Genomic DNA, 16,517 nt, shown 5'->3' with positions numbered 1-16,517 from the left:
CACCCAAGGCTGCAAAAAGTTTAGGCCAACTCCAGAAACCTGAGCTTAGATAAGGAAGAGCAGTCCAGAGGAGAGAATCATGGGAGTGTTGGTAGAGAACAAGGAAGGACACAGGACAGCTGTGGGACCCTGGGCAAGTCACTGAATCTCTGTGTGCCCCTCCCTCACACAGCCCCCAGGAAACTTCTTAAGACCTGAAATGCCGGGGAAAAAGCTGATCTACACGAGAAGGAAAATCTCTACTCTGAAGGAACAACAGGTCAGTTACGCACACACACATGCACACACACACATACACACATGTGCACACACATACACACACACACCGACTCACACATGCATGCATGCACGCAAGCACATAGACACATAGCAGTGAGGTGATTTTCTACGATCAAGCCAGCTTCACTTTCACTCTGATTTAGTAAATTCTTACCGAAAAACTGTCCTTACTTGAAATAACAATATCTTTCTCTAATGGGGAGGTGGAAGCAAAGGAAACAGGTATTTATTAAGTGCCTACAGTTTACCATGGACTGTGCTAAGGAATTCACAAATACCTCATTTGATTTTGACAACAACCCTACAGCGTAGATGCTCTTGTTATATTCATTTTACAGTTGAGGAAAATGAGACAAACCAAGATCAAGTGAGCTGTCCAGGATCATGTTGTTTCAGTCAGTATCTACATCTGCAAGTGAGGTTAGGTTTGACTTGAGGTCCGGTATTCTATCCACTTTGAGGGCTTGTCCAGAATGCACATAAACCACAAGCCTGCAGAAGAGGGAACTTCTAATTGACTCCTTTATAACCCCAAAGGCTTTCCCCTTGAGGGGAATTATCTTTCTTTTTACTGTTTTCTGTCATTTATTTTTTGGTAGGTATTGGTTTGTTGGTATTTATTTTATTACTATTATTTGTATCGTTTTAAAATATTGATATTGTTTGAGGTCTCTATTTTCTGTTGTCATTGGGTGGCCAAGTTTATCCTGACCTTTGCCTGTAGCAAAGCAGGGGTGAGCCTAGAGGAGCCTTGTACAGTTCTTTGTTAGACTTTAGTGTGAACAGGAGAGGTACCCAGCTATTGTAGGTTTGAATTCTGATAAAGGATTTTGATGTGGGAATGTGTAGTTGCTAAGTGGAAGCATCCCTGAAAGGTCTTTATATACACCATGAGACATTTTAGAAGGTTGTGAGGTACAGGGAGAGTTTTCTGGAAAGAAAACAATGCATCTGGGGTTCTCTGAAAGTTTTCTGACAACAGGGATCTTTGTCAGATTACCAGAGAGAAATCCAGGAACAAGAAAGCAGGCTGATGTGACTGATGACACCCTGCCATAATTTCCTGGGACTATGCATTTGTATTTGGGGGTGGTTTGTGGAGGCTTATAGAAGGTTAGCCTGGGAGAACCCTGGTAATGATTATCTTCTTGCTATCTAGGTTGATGAAGTGGTAAGTTGAGACCCTTCTTGAACTGAAGATGTTTAGTGCTAAAGAAAGGTAGCCTGACTTGAGATGTTGTGACAGTCACTGATGGGGCTCCCTCAATAGGGAGTCCTCCTTGACCATCCAGTTACCCTGAGTGCTTTCTCTTTCGATGGGGAGCCTTGGTAGAAATAGAGTTTCACCAGAGAGGGATACTGATTCAGCAAGAAATGGAGACATATTGTAGCCTATTATAGACAATATGTTACCAAATAGATCAATGATTTAAACATTTTAAAAACTTGCATCATAAAAGAATTAATAGTGGCCAGAAGGTTACATATTCACAACTGTTGACAGCTCCCTTGTCTTGGAAAAAATTATGATGCAAAATATAAAAACACATAAAAGTGAGGAGCCATTCAACCAAAGTAAATGAGAATGTTTAATAAGTTTTTGCAGAGTTCCAAAACAGCCAGTTTAGGCCCAGAATTGTCTCCCTGGATCAAGGGTTACCTGTATATGTCTTATTTTAAATGTAAGTTCCTGGAACTCTGGGACTTTGTCCTGCTTCATGATGAAATGAAGGGACATGTTGTCCTAGCAACCATCACCACAATTGCTAACCAACTGCCAGGCCCAGGAGGCATGTACAGGGAACAGTGTGCCTCAGACCATCAGCTCTCCTGTCAGTCTGGCCCACAAATCCAAAATCTAGGAATGCAACTCTTACCCTGTGGAGAAGAGGCCCTCCATCCTTCCTGCTATGAACAAAATTGCTGACCAACTGGCCCAATAGGATTGGAAATTCAGCCTCAGTGTATTTGTTAGGCATTCTGAGTTAAAATCAACATACAGCAGGAGGATCAAATCATTGCCCCCATCTTGATCATCCCCTCCCTTCAGACCTTGAAGAGATAGCTCAGATACCTCCTTCCAAAACCCCTAAGAAGAGGAGCACCCTTAATCTCTAAGCCTGACCATCTGCCTTGCTTCTAGCCTGGCCACTGCAACCACTGTCCTAGAAAACAGTACCTGTGAGACAGGGGAATCTGTCCCTGCCACCACCAACAGCTGCCCAACATCAATAAGATGACTTATTGGCTCACTTTTTGGCAACAGGTAAGTCTCAGAGGCCTGAAACCAGTATCCCCTTCACCCTGACTGGCAGTCCTGAATCCAGCCCATTTCAGGCAGCTGTGGTCCAGGGGGACATTAAGTCAGGCCTCTATTTGTTCAGTAGCCACAGCAGTAAGTGAGGACCCCCAAAACAATCCTTTGCAGGTGTGGTTTTAGTCAAGAGAAGAGACAGTAGAGGAGATATGTTACTATCTGGTTTCCTGCTGAACTCCTAGTATCAGTGGGCTTTTCCAGGACTTCAAGCTGAACCCTTCTGTGTATTTTCTCCTCATTATAATGAGTTTCTTGAGAACAGGGGCTATACTGATTTCCTAATGGCACTGTCAGTATTTAGAGCAGTAGATGGCATGTACTGCTGAATAAATTCATTCCTTCACCAGGGGAAGAAAGAGGAGATGGGAAGATTCCAAAGGTAAACATGTTGATACTCTCCAGGGCTCAGTGTGAATATAGCAACAAACTAAGCAAGTTCTAAATACATTTCAGAACATAAGCCACAATGTCATATAGTGCAGAAAGCCCTTACTGGAGCACTGACCTGGGTTCAAATCTTGCCTCTCTTGTTTACTCCCTGTGTGACACTAGACAATAAGTAGGCCTCTGTGGGGCTCAGTTTCCTCAATCATAAAAAGGAGGGGTTGAATTAAATGTCCTCTATGTCCCTTCCAGCTCTGTCTTGATCCCATGAGAACCATCAGTATGCTGAAAATGTTTTGATCGTGTGATGTGGCTGCTCTGATTAATCACAGAAATAACTGACAGCTGCATTCTCAGACAAACATAATGTAGAGGCGATAATCCTGAGCAGACTCAGGCTAGCAGTAGGTAAGATAGACAGCCATTAGGAGACAAGCAGCCAGGAGACAGCAACCAGGGACAGGACGTGTTTCCATTTTTAAAGAAATGCAAACACTTTTAACACTACAACATTTGGCTCTTCATGTCATGCAGATATTTGTTGTGGGGTAATTTAATTCACAAGTATTACAGCCTATGATCTAAGTCTGTGATGAACGCTCCATCACCTGACTCAATCTCTCCTGCTTGGGATGCTCCCCTCTCATCTCTGCCTTTTGGTTTGTCTGTCTTCCTTCAATTCTCAGATAAAGTTAAGTGAGAAACTTTTCTAGCTCCCTTTAGTGCTAGTGGCTTTTCTCTAATGATTACCTCCAATGTATCTTGTATAGATCTCATTTGCACACAGTTATTTGCATGTTCTCTCCCCCTTGAGACTGTGTGCTCCTTGAGAGCAGGGATTGAATTTTCCTTTCTTTGTCTCCTCAGCACTTAGGAGAGTTTCTAGCATACAGTAGGCACTTAATAAATGCTTGTTGACCAACTGGAAGGCAACAGTAAACCAGAGGCCAACTTTTAAGCCTTCATTAATTCTTAGACATTTCTTGTAGCAACTCTAATCCTGTGGCACAATTTCCCCCAAATTTAGACTCCAGGGGTCCAGAACTACACTTACCTTTGTTCTTTCCTGCCAGCCTGTTCATCAGGTAGGATTTTCCAGTACGGTACAGGCCAACTATAGCTACCACCACCACTGGCTTGGTAATGGAAGTAAGAATCTGTAGGGCTTGCTGGTTTACCATCAGCTCTCCATTACTGTTTTCTACCAGGCATATGGGGGCCTCCATGGGCACTGCTGATGCCATGGTCACCTGCAAATGAAGAGGAGCCCCTTGGACAGAAATTGAGAAGCAGAATTCACATAATCTTCAAATGAGACTGCCAAGGTGAGTCAGATATTTGTAACAGCAGAAGGGAGGATCCCCTGTGCTTGAGGATTTCTGTTTCTAGGAACGCAGAACTGCCAATGGCAGATAATACTGATAATAGTAATGTCAATGATGATAATTACCTTTGGGTAGTGTCTTAAGAGTTAAACAGCACTTTACAAATATTGCCTTATGGTAAGTCTGGGAGTTATGTACAATTACCATCCCCATTCTTACAGATGAGGAAAGTGGGGCAGTTTCTGGGGTTTAAACACAGGTTTCCTGACTCCTGGCCCAGCTCTCTATCCACTGCACCCCTGAGCTGCCTTGAGCAGATGTCCTGTCAGTTCATTCTTGATCCCTAGGGCTGTCACCGAGGGAAAACATTCCCAGGCTTGAAAGTCCCACCCTGCAAGGTTCTACCTCATATAAAAATCATATCTCTTTGCATTATGTAGGTCCAGGTCCACAGCTGCCATGGCCGTGCATTGGTGTAAGGGAGAGATAATATGGGGCACCGTCTGGTGCAAATACTTTGAGATAAATAGTGTTTTTTATTAATCTCTGGTGCCAGTCCTTCTTAGTAGTGCCTGAGTGACTTTTAGGTGATTTCTGTCCATCCCTCCCTTCCCCCACCCCACCTTGAAATTTCTCATTACTGCTTCAATTGCTGTTTCCTGCTTCCTGCATTTTGCACTGAATTTGTGGACACCAGGGAGCTCTTTGATTTGACTGTGGCATTGCACTGTCCTTAATCATTGGCATCGTGGAAGAGTGGATAGAGAGTTTGTTTGGGAGTCAAGAGGACATAGATTCAATACTGCCTCTGACACAACCTGAATTTGTGACCCTAGGAAAATTCCTTAATCTGCCAACGGCTGGTGGATGTTTCAAAAATTATAGATTGCAGAAGAGTTGTAGGCCTACACTGGTAGAAGGAGTTTCATCCCTAGGACATTATTACACCAATGAAACCTTAGGTCCGGACAAACAAAAGTCATTGTTGGAAGACAGCCCCTTTCCAGATAGGGAACAAGGATCCCAAATTCTGACCTCCTTAAAGGAATCTAGAACCATCCCCTCTGGCTGCTCCGACAATGCCTGAGATTCTGGCCACCTTGATTCCCTCCAGGTGACAGCTCTGGAGTGGGAGAGCCTCACGCCTCCCTGAAGCTCTGAGCCCTAGTTGAACCCAACCGTTACAGAAGTGGTTGAGCCACAAATAATTTCAGTTGCCTTTTTGGGATCCAGGGAATGAAGTCAGAAGTGTGAACAATCACCCTCGTTATTTCTCAGTGTCACCAGAGATTATTTCTGCTTGGTGACAATTGTTTTCCCTGAGTTTCTCGTCTAATATAGATAGACTGGGCATATTTACTCCTGGGAACATCCCAGAGTTTGGGCCAAGGCAGGCTTCACTGTGTCATACGTGGAGAGCAGGCTGCTCCTGGTATCAACTCTGACCTCATAAGATATCATTCCCATTGGATAATATAGAGCACTGCAAGGAGACTTTCCCCATTTCTCTTGGATTCAAAATAGCCAGCAACTGGATATTCCCGGTCAGAAGAAGATAAGGAAAAATGACAAGAGATGGAATCCCCTAACATGGGACTTCTAGAGGCCATGGGGCAAGTTGGGATATGGGACTGAACCCGAAGTCAGGAGGAGCTGGGCTTCTGTCCTGTCAGACACACATCCTAGCTGGGTGACCATGGACTTAATGTCTCTGCACCTCAGGTTCCTCATCTGTGCAAGGGGCACGATAGCAAAGTGCCTACTTCACTGGGTTGTTGTATGGGTTAAATGAGATACTTTCTCTAAGCACTTAGTGAACAAGTAGTTTTGCTCCTCTTTGTGCTGTCCCTACTTACTTTTTTAGGATTCAGCATGGACAGCTCCTGAGGAATGAGCTCAATCTACTCTTTGCCTTCTGGATCACTGTCTTGTGCTAGTGGTGAGCACTGGCTGACAATAGATGATCCACTGGAGAAGGAAATGGCAAATCAGCCTAGTGACTTTGCCTCTTACTGGGTTTTAATTCTGAGACATACTTTCAAGCTTCAGGGAAAAGATGCAAGGAAGACAAAAGAAACTCTTACCTGTTTCACGAGGCTTCAAGCTAAATCATTCATGAATGCTCTCACAAGTTTACTCTTTCTCTCAGTTCTACCTTTATATGATCTTCCTTTTTGTCGCCTCTCTTTGTTGACTGTCAAAGTGCTTCTGTTATTTATAGTGGGAAGGAAAGGGTGGGAGTGACAAGAGAAATCGAAACCAAAACCAGATCTTCCTATTCCTAACTCCCTAACCCTAGAATAGGAAACTGAATGTATGTATGGGTGTAATGTTTGAGAGACGTAGCAAATGCCTAGTTATTCACCAGATGTGAGAGCTTCAACAAAAGTCTTTTCTAATGCCAACCTCAAAAACAGTCAATATGTCCTTTGTACTTCCCAGGATAAACAGAGAACCCAGAGCCTCAGAGAATAAATTCTTCAAGGAGATGACCTATGTCCCTGATGGTGGGCATTAAAGAAGTGTTAAAATATCAAAACCTTTTGTCTATTGGCATTTATTTTAATGTCATAAATACTAGACCAAGGACAGCTATGTGGCACATTGGACAGAGTGTTGGCTTGGAGTCAGGAAGACTCATCTTCTTAAGTTCAAATCAGGTCATATCACAGGACTGCTCAAAATACTCCAAAGGCTCTTTATTGCTTCTAGGATCAAATGTAAGTCTCTCTCTAGGTTCCCTCTGCTTTAGACATGCTCTTACTTCCTGCCTGGTTCCTTGAGGACAGAGACTGTTGCTTTTGTCTCTCAGCACTATGCATGGTAGTAGTAGTGCCATAATAGGTATTTAATAAACGTAGGTTTAACGAATGAATGAATGGCACCCTTGCCCTGTCCATACTCTGGAAACTCACTGTATCTAGAATCTTCCCTGATGGAAATTTCCAGCTTCTTTCCTTGACACACCAATCAGGTGCGATGTCCTGCCCTTCTCTCTAAAATGCCTGGCCCTCTTCTGCTTTACAGGAAATGCAGGGTAACACACTCTGAATGGAGGACCTGGAGGGAGATGGAGAAGAGATAGCTGGATAAGAGCTTGACACAAACTGGGCTACAACTCTTTTTTTCCTTTGTCTTAAGATTGTAATTTTCTTAGTGAACAAAATTCTGTTTTCTCCTCCTATCACTTTAGACTGCTAGGAGGCACAGTAGATAAAGTAGAAAATGCTCTGGGCCAGGGAAAGTCAGGAAGGCCAGAGATCAAACCTCGCTTGATACACTTCGTTGCTTGGAGTGCAAAAGTAACATCTACCTCCCAAGATTGTAGTGAGGACTAAATGAAATAATATTTGTAAAGTACTTAGCACAGTGCATGGCACATAGTAGGCCTTTAATAAATGCTTATTTCCTTTCTTCTTTTCTACCCTCCCATGGGGAAAAAAAAAGAAAAACAAACCTTGCATAACAAACATATAGAGTCAAAGAAGACAAAATCCCACACTGGCCCTGACCAAATGGGCTACAGATCTGGAGGGCACCTCTTGTGTGGTCATCCCTTCCTTGTTTCCTCCTTCCCTGGATTCAAGATAATCTCAGCCATTCCCAGTTCCCCTGTCTGCTGAGAGAAGGAAGGCTCTGGGGAGCCCTCAGAAGGCAAAGAAGTAATCTACCAGAACAGGTTCTATTTGGGTGTGTGGTGGAGATGGGGTTTCTTTCTGCAGGAGAGAAATAATGCTATCAGGAGAAAGCCTCAGGGCTGTCCCAGTGAAGATCAGCACGTGACCCATGAATGTAGGCCATGGTTCTTTGCTTTTGGCTCAAGTATAAGAGATTGTATCTTATGATGTTATGAATTTCAAAAGGGCAGGATACTGAACCACCAGGATATCTAGGCATATATAGTCCCCTGTGGGCTTTGGTGCCAGCTTGTGCAGTTCTGAGAGCCCTTGGAGTGAGGAGTGGTCATCAGGACACAGCCCAGCAGTAGCTGAGACAGGGCTCACATTGTAGCCATGCCATATTGGGGCATGAACTTGGTAGGCCCAGTGCTATGGAGAAAGAATGTGAAGTGTCAGCACATTCTTCAAAGATGAAGGTGGTAGAAGGGTGATTGTGACCCTGAAATATTGGGGGTGCATGGGAAATACTTGCATTTCAGTTTCTGCCTGATCTTTGATATGAATGTCCCTTTCTCAAGTCAATTTATAAAATGGTCTAGATGGAACTGGAGTGCTAGTTAGTAGTGGCTGGCAGTGGAGGGACCACATCAGAATGGCTGAGGGGACACTAAAATCCAGATGAGGAGATGCAGCTGGCCATGTTCTGGGAGGGTGAGGCTACCCTTTTTGAATAAGCCTTGAAAAAGAAGGGAAAAAGGTATTTCCACAAAATTGATTGTTAGAAGGATCACATCTGATAGCATCAGGTTTTGGTTCATAGCTAGTATCAGATTTATGGTATGTTCCTGCCATGAGGGATCCAGATAAGAATAGCCATAGCCAGGTCTGGAAGTTATACCTTCAAGACTGCTTGTGCTACCTACACACTACTTGTGGGATAGATTGTGTGAGGGGTTGGGCAGTATCCCAATATTTAAGATCTATGCTATTTTTTGAGGTTTTCTATCTTGTGTAGTGTTCCTCTCTTATGGATTCATATTTAATTACTCCGTATTAATTTTTTTCTCTGTCTCTTTATAGCAGAAATTCTTCACTCTTTTCTTCTAATATTTTGGATGCTGTCAGTGAGGGAGTCAGGTGAAACCTTGGAATCCCTTCTCAGTATAATATGTGGAAAGGCATAAAATAAAATAGATAGGATTAGAAAGGAAACTAACTGCATTGAAATCTGTTTATCAAAATATTTATTGAAAAACTTCACTCATTGCAGGTGAAATCCTCTGTTTCATAAAATACTTTAGTTATTCTACATCTACTCCAATTTCCTTTTTTCTGAGCTTTATAGTGGCAGAGGGCTGCTGAAGCCAACTCTGTGCTTTTTGCATGGTTCTTGATAGAAGTCCCTGGTTGTGCCTTGAGTCGGGAAGACCTGAGTTCAGATCCTCAGGTACTTACTTGTTGTGTACCCCTGGGTAAGTCAGTTAATCTATGTGTGCCTTAGTTTCTTCCACTGTAAAATGGCATAATAATAACTCCTACCTCCAGGGGTAGTGTTGAGGATCAAAAGAGATAATGATTGTAAAGTGTGTCACATGGTGCCTGGGCCTATATAAATACTTATTGTAATGCCTTCAACCTTTCACTTTTAGAGTTAGTCTTTTTTTGCTTAAAGATGGCTATAACTGTGAGAGTCTTTCCGTGTAAGAAATAATCTTTTTCCCTCGTGCTTCTACTCATTGTTCCTAGTTCTTGCCCTCTGGGCTGAGAAGCCAGATTTCTTGGTTAGGTTGCATAGGGATTTCTCTTCAGATGCAGAGAGGACTAGACACTGCTGACATTCCTTTGAATTCTAAAATTCTATGATTCTGGGTTATTTTAAAGAGGGAACTATTTTTGAGTTGTGAGTTAGGACCAGATGACCTTTGTATTCCCGCTCAACTCTATGATTCTATTCTCTTGGTATACTTTAAGAAGAGTCTTCTAGGGAACAGCTGAGGTAGAGGGGTCAGCAAGGAGGGAAGCTGTGCTTTTTTCCTCCATAACACCCTGAGGGGAAGAAGAAAAGCTAAGAATGAAACCTTGTTTTTCAAGTCCAGGAAAACTCGATGTCACATCCTCTTTCAGACACTTTTGAAAGACACATCACCACTTTCTGCCTCAACTTCTTCATCTGTAAAATGGGGACAACATTTCCTACTTCCCAGAGCTGTTTTGAGAATCCAATGAGATAACATGTGGTAAGTGCTTTACAAACTTTGAAGCAGCTATATAGCTCTATCTTTGACCACCTGCTGCCTCTTCAGGCACAGTATACATTTCCAAGTACTGAGGCATTGCGTACCCATCACAAGATCACTCTCCCATTACTTGTGCTTTTCCCTTGGTCTATGATAACAGCCTCTTACCTCTCTGTTTAGGACTTTGCTGCCCTTATCATAATAAACACCCAAACATTTGGGAGTAAACAGTCTCCACCTCTTCAAATCCACAATCCAATCTTTAAGAGAAGGCAGTGACTGTGTTTGTGTGACTGCATTATTTGGCTCACAAACTTAATTTTAACCCCTTCTTTTCAGTTGACAAGAATTTATTTTCTTTCCCTTTCCTTTCCACCAACTGCCAAAAAGGAAAAAATGTACCATGAAGCAAAAGAAATTTTCATATTGCTTATGTCCCAAAATGTGTGTTTCATTATGCATATTTGTTCTGATGAGGGCTGGACAGATAGGACTCCAGGAACTCCAAGGCTAGAGGTCCCTGCATGGGCCATCCGGAGAAGAATTCATGGACTCAAGCATTCTGGAGGTCAAGTTGGTAAAGATTCATTATGCTTTTCAGTGGGCAAGAGTTCTTAAGAAACCTGCAAACTTAGAGGGGTACAGGTAAAGTTTATAAAGGATAGTCCATAGTAAAGCATGTGCCAAACATGCTAACCAGGTGATTCAGGGTGGGATTAGGGAGTAGTTAAGGAGTGTGGTTAGTTCTTAAAAGAATATGCATTTTTGGTATCAACTGCATAGGTATTTTACCCAAAGTTCATCAGAAAATAGCCCAAAGGGGGTCTACATGGATTTGTGGTTTTAGGCCTGAAACATCATTAAGTCAATTAACAGTCAGGACTGTCTCAGGAATACCAGGCTGCTGTCATCAAGATCTTAACAGACAAGATAAATGTAAGGAAATATACATATGTCTAAGTCTAGGATATATATGAATAGTCTGAGTAGTAAATGTTGTTATGACCCAGTACACAGGCAATTCAGCCAGTACACAGATGGTTTGGATTAATAAGTTCCATATGTGCAGCTGGCTACTGTATCGGGAATGGAGATAACACTTGCTTCTAGGGCAGCCTGTGTCCATGGGCTAGGGAGAAACTGCTTGGGATAGTATTTTGAGGATACAAAGAAACATGATTTTTAAAGAGAAATGTGGTTTTAGAATTGGGGTTCAAGTACATGCATCCAAGCATCCCATCATGTCTGTCACCTCTATAACAGGATGTTGGTAGTATTCTTCATTATTTGCTTCTGGAATCATGGCTTATCATTGTGTTAATCAAAGTTCTTAAGTCTTTTAAAGGTTTTCATTTTTATAGTCTTCTTCTTATAAACTGAGCTTCGGATTTCCTTTATTTCTCTCTGCATCACTTGATAAAAGACTTTTTCTGAAACCATCATTTCTTAAATCACACTTGTATTTTGTTATACTCATAGATCATAAATTCTCCAAGTGTCCCTAATTGATGGGCACTCCCTTAAGTCTCCAGTTCCTTGTCATTACAATAAGTGTTACTACAAATATTTCTGTACATATGGATCCTTTTCCTCTTTCTTTGATTTCTTTGGGGTATAGATCTAACAGCGGTATTGCTGGGTCAAATGGTATGTAATTTAATAACATTTTGGGGAATAATTCCAAATTGCTTTCCAGAATGGCTGGACCTACTCACAGTTCCTTTATTAATATGACTCTTTTCCTGTAGCCTCTCAAACATTTGTCATTTTGCTTTTTTATCAACTTTGCCAATCTGATATTTGTGAGGCAGAACCTGAGATTTTCTTCGATTTGCATTTCTCTAATTATTAGTGACTTGGAACATTTTTTCCTTTGGTTTTGGTCAGCTTGGGATTCATCCTTCAAGAACTTTATTTATATTCTTTGATCATTTGTCAATTGGAAAGTGGCTCTTATTTTTATAAATTTGAATTAGTTTCTTATGTGTCTTAGAAATGAGGCTTTTATTAGAGAAACCAAGGGTAGGGACCAGAGCTCCCTAAGAGGAGTGAATTGGCAAATGAGTCAGGTCAAAGGCTCTGGGCTGATCTACAGCAGGAATAAGTTTGTGAATGGCCACTTCACTTCCAGCCTAGGCAAACTAGAGAGACCTAACCTGAAAAGAAAAGAAGAAGGAAAAGAAAAAAGAAAAAAACTCTCTGTAGTAGTATAAGGATACCTGCTGCACTACTGAGGATGAGAAGCCTGAGCATTCATAAGTGAAAAGAGGCCACTGAGGAAATTCCCCATGCTTCTCTGTACTTCCCACTGTCATCATTTTTTACAGCACAGTACCATTTGCAGGTCACAGTTTGTTTAGTCACTCATCAGTTGAGAGCTGATTACTTTGTTTCTAGTCCTTTGTAGTATTTTTTTTGTAGTATTTTTGTACTACATTTTAAAATGTATAAACTGTTTGAATATGTCATATTATTTGAGCCTCAACTTTGGAGTGGAGGAGATTTCCAGCACAGGGTGACCTAGAAGGCTGACAGGAAAGGTCGGTCAGACTGCACGCAGAGCAGAACACAGCCCAGCCTTGGCTGCATGGCATTGGGAGGAGCTGGGTTGGAGCAGGCCTCAGGAGTGGAATCCCCAGCAGCAGCGGATGTTTGCATATCCCTCAAACCACACTTCCAAGGTCAGTGAAAGGGCTCTTTCAACCAGAGCAAGAAGGAATCAGGGTCCTCCCCTACCCCAGGCTCTGGGTGGGGGAGGCAGCAGCAACAGCAGGCAGTGGTGAATACAATGGCGGTGGCCATGGGTCCATTGTTGGAGCCCTCAGCTTTAAGCCCCTGGGGGAATTGAGTAGTTGATTTGAACCTCAGCCCTGAGCAGGCAGCCTGGCCCTGGGAATCCTCCACCTAAAGCTCCTGGGGGAATTGAACAACTGATCTGAATCTCAGCCCTGAGCACGTTCCTGGAGTAAGGAAGAGTGCTGGCCTGGCTGAGCTGGAGGCCATTGAGGAGTAAACTCCTCTCCCTTGATTGTGCCACCTTGGAGGAATTGAGATCTTACAGGTCCCCAGAGTGTACTCTATGCTTGACAAAGGACCCAAAAGTCAAATAAACTGTTGGGAAAATGCCCCCAAAAGGGAAAAAAATAAGACTATAGAAGGTCACTTTCTTGGTGAACAGGTATTTTCTCCCATCATTGAACTAGCTCTGGCAATGCATGTGTCAACCTCATTAACAGTGTGTACATCCCTGGAATTTCATGATGGCATGCTTGCCCAGGTTCTAGATAATTTATCTAGAGATACTCTCATGTTTTCTCAGGCACTGATGGAGTGAAACAAGGCTATGAGCTAGATCCCACATTTTTTAGCATGATGTTCCCAAACATCTTGTCAAATGCTTGCCCTGAAGATGAACACAGCATGAACATGAGCTGCTGCACTGATGGTAAATTCTTCAACTTGAGAAAAATCCATATGAAGAAAATGCTTCACTCTTGGGATCTGGCTGCTCTGATTAATCACAAGAGTAACTGACAATCAGTTTCTTTGACCAATGTAATATAGAGTAGAGGCAATAATAATCCTGAGCAGATAAAAGGTTAGCAGTAGGTAAGGTACATGGCCATTAGGAGACAAGGAGACAGGAGACAGCAACCAGGGGCAGGACGCTTTTCCATTTTTAAGGAAATGCAAACTTTTTTAAAGTTATAGCATTTGTGTCTCCATGTCATGAAGATATTTGATGTGGGGTAATTTAAGTCACAGGTATTACAGTGTAAGATCTAAGCCTTTGATGGACACTCCTTTGACTCTCTCTCTCCTGCCTGGAATTCTCACCCTCCTCATCTCTGCCTTTTGGCTTCTCTGCTTTCTTTCCATTAACAGCTAAACTTCAGTGAGAAACTTTTTTGGGCTCCCTTAGTGTTAGTGCCTTTCCTCTAATGATTATCTCCAGTGTAGACTGTGAGCTCCTTGAGAGGAGGGATTGAATTTTCCTTTCTTTGTCTCCTCAGTACTTAGCATCATTTCTAGCATGTAGTAGGCACTTAATATATGCTTGTTGACTGACTGGAAGGCAGCAGTAAACCAGAGGCCAACTTTTAAAACTTCATTAAGTCTTAGACATTCCTTGTAGCAACTCTAACCCTGTGGCACAATTTCCCCCAAATTTAGACTCCTGAAGGCCAGGATTCCACTTACCTTTGTTCTGTCCTGCCAGCTTGTTTATCAGGTAGGATTTTCTAGTATGGTACAGGCCAACTATAGCTACCACCACCACTGGCTTGTTAATGGAAGTGAGACTCCGTAGGGCCTGCTGGCTTACCATCAGCTTGCCATTCCTGTTTTCTACCAGACATATGGGGGCCTCCATGGGCACTGCTGATGCCATGGTCACCTGAAAATGCAGAGGAGCCCCTTAGACAGAAATCAAGATGCAGAATTCACATAATCCTCCACTGATATTGCCTAGGTGGGTCAGATATTAGTAACAGTAGAAGAGAGGATGCTTTGTGCTTGAGGAATTCTATTTTTAGGAACATAGAACTGGCAATGGCAGATAACAATGTTGATAATAGTAATGCCAATGATAATAATTACTTTTGCGTAGTGTCTTAAGAGTTAGAAATCACTTTACAAATATTACCTCATGATAAGTCTGGGAGTTATGTACAATTACTATCCCTATTCTTACAGATGAGGAAACTGAGGCAGTTTCTGGGGTTTAAACACAGGTCTTTCTGACACCTGTCTGAGCTCTCTATCCACTGTACCGCTGAACTGCCTTGACCAGATGTCCTGTCAGTTCATTCTTGATCCCTAGGGCTGCCACCTAGGAAAAATATTCCCAATCTTTGAAAGTCCCATTCTGCAAGTTTCTACCTGGTGCAATAATCACATCCCTTTTCATTATATTGGTCCATGTCCACCAAGGTGATGGCCATGAGTTTGTGTAAGGGAGGGATAATATGGGACACTGCATGAGTAAAATACTTTGAGATAGATAGGTTTTTATTAGTGCCTAGTGCTAGTCCTTTCTTAATGTTACTTGAACTACTTTGGGGTGATTTCTATCCATAATGCCCTTCTCCCACTGCAGTCAGGTTTCTGATTACTGCTCAATATTTACTTACTCACTCCTATATTTTTCTTCTGAATTTGTGGATACTGAGGAATTCTTTAGTTTGACTGAGGTATGGCAGTGTCTTTAATCGTTGACATTATGGCAGAGTGGATAGAGAGTTGATCTGGGTGTCAGGAAGACATAGTTTACATACTCTCTCTTATATAACCTGGCTGTGTGATCCTAGGTAAGTCATATAAGCTGCCGATGATCCATGGATCTCTGTAAGACTATCAATAACCGTTGTAGGCCTATATTGGTAGAGGAAGTCTTATCCCTAGGAGATTATTACATCAGAGAAACCTTAGGTCCAGACCAGAAAAAGGCATTTGTGGAAGTCACCCAATTTCTCAATAGGGAACAAGGACCCCAAATTCTGACCTCATGACAGGAATCCAGACCAGCTCTTCTGTGACTGCTCAGAAAAGACTAAGACTCTAGCCACCTCCAGTCCTTCCAGGTGAGAGCTCTCAGATATTTTAGTTAGACTACAGGCCCAGAGCCCCAGCTGAACCCAATCGTTACAGAAGTAGCTGAGCGATAAAGAACTTTACCATTCTTTCTTGGAGCCAGGACATGAGGCCAGGAGATGGGATAGTCACCCTCCTTGCCTCACAGGATCAAGAGGGATTCTTTCTGCCTGATGTGTGGATGTTGTCCCTGGGCTTCTGGTCTGATATAGATAGCCTGTGGATCTTTACATCTGGGAACATCATAGAGCTTAGACCAAGGCAGTCTTCAATATGCCAAACCTGGAGGGCAGGCTGCCCTCTGAATCAACCCTGACTTCATGAGATAGAGTTCTCATTACATAATGTGGAGGAATGCAAGGAGACTTTCCTCATTTCTCTTGAATTCATAATAACCAGCACCTGGATATTCTGAATCAGGAGAAGACAAGGATAAATGACAAGCTATGCCACACTCTAACATAGGACTTGTTGAGGTGATGTGGTAAGTTGGATATAGGGCTGGGCCAGGAGTCAGGAGGAGCTGGGTTCCCATACTGTCAGCCACTCATCCCAGCCAGGTGACCATGGACTTAATGTCTCTGGACCTCAGGTTCCTCATCTGTGCAATGGGCACAATAATAAAGTACCTAATTCACTGAGTTGTTGTGTGGCTTAAGTGAGATACTTTGTCTAAAGAACTTAGTGAATCTTAAACAGTAATTCAGATGCCAACTATAAGAATATTTTAACCTGGATGAGAGAAGCCCAAAGTAAACATAAA

General features: G+C 42.5%; 2 protein-coding genes and 1 long non-coding RNA gene across 8 annotated transcripts in view; 2 read left to right on the top strand and 1 right to left on the bottom strand.

Moving 5' to 3' along the window:
* Positions 1-15,738, bottom strand: part of LOC140529952 (guanylate-binding protein 3-like) — a 36,837-nt gene extending 21,099 nt beyond the window's left edge. The window contains exons 1-3 of the mRNA XM_072649002.1: positions 15,666-15,738; positions 14,363-14,558; positions 4,035-4,250 (exon numbers count right to left, since the gene is read on the bottom strand). Coding sequence (XP_072505103.1) covers positions 4,035-4,250; positions 14,363-14,552 — 406 coding nt within the window. The 5' untranslated portion in view covers positions 14,553-14,558; positions 15,666-15,738. The remainder of the gene's footprint in view (positions 1-4,034; positions 4,251-14,362; positions 14,559-15,665) is intronic.
* LOC140529956 (guanylate-binding protein 7-like) overlaps positions 1-16,517 on the top strand; it is a 433,747-nt gene that overhangs the window by 140,784 nt on the left and 276,446 nt on the right. The gene's annotated exons all lie outside the window — the stretch shown is intronic.
* On the top strand, positions 89-4,398 carry LOC140529953 (uncharacterized). Its single transcript, XR_011975745.1, has 3 exons — positions 89-259; positions 2,423-2,545; positions 4,189-4,398. It is a non-coding gene; the product is annotated as an uncharacterized lncRNA (long non-coding RNA).

The sequence above is a fragment of the Notamacropus eugenii genome, chromosome 2 (assembly GCF_028372415.1).
Source record: "Notamacropus eugenii isolate mMacEug1 chromosome 2, mMacEug1.pri_v2, whole genome shotgun sequence".
Lineage (NCBI taxonomy): Eukaryota > Metazoa > Chordata > Mammalia > Diprotodontia > Macropodidae > Notamacropus > Notamacropus eugenii.
Note: the sequence above shows the minus strand (reverse complement) of the source record. Positions and strands in the feature narration are given on the sequence as shown.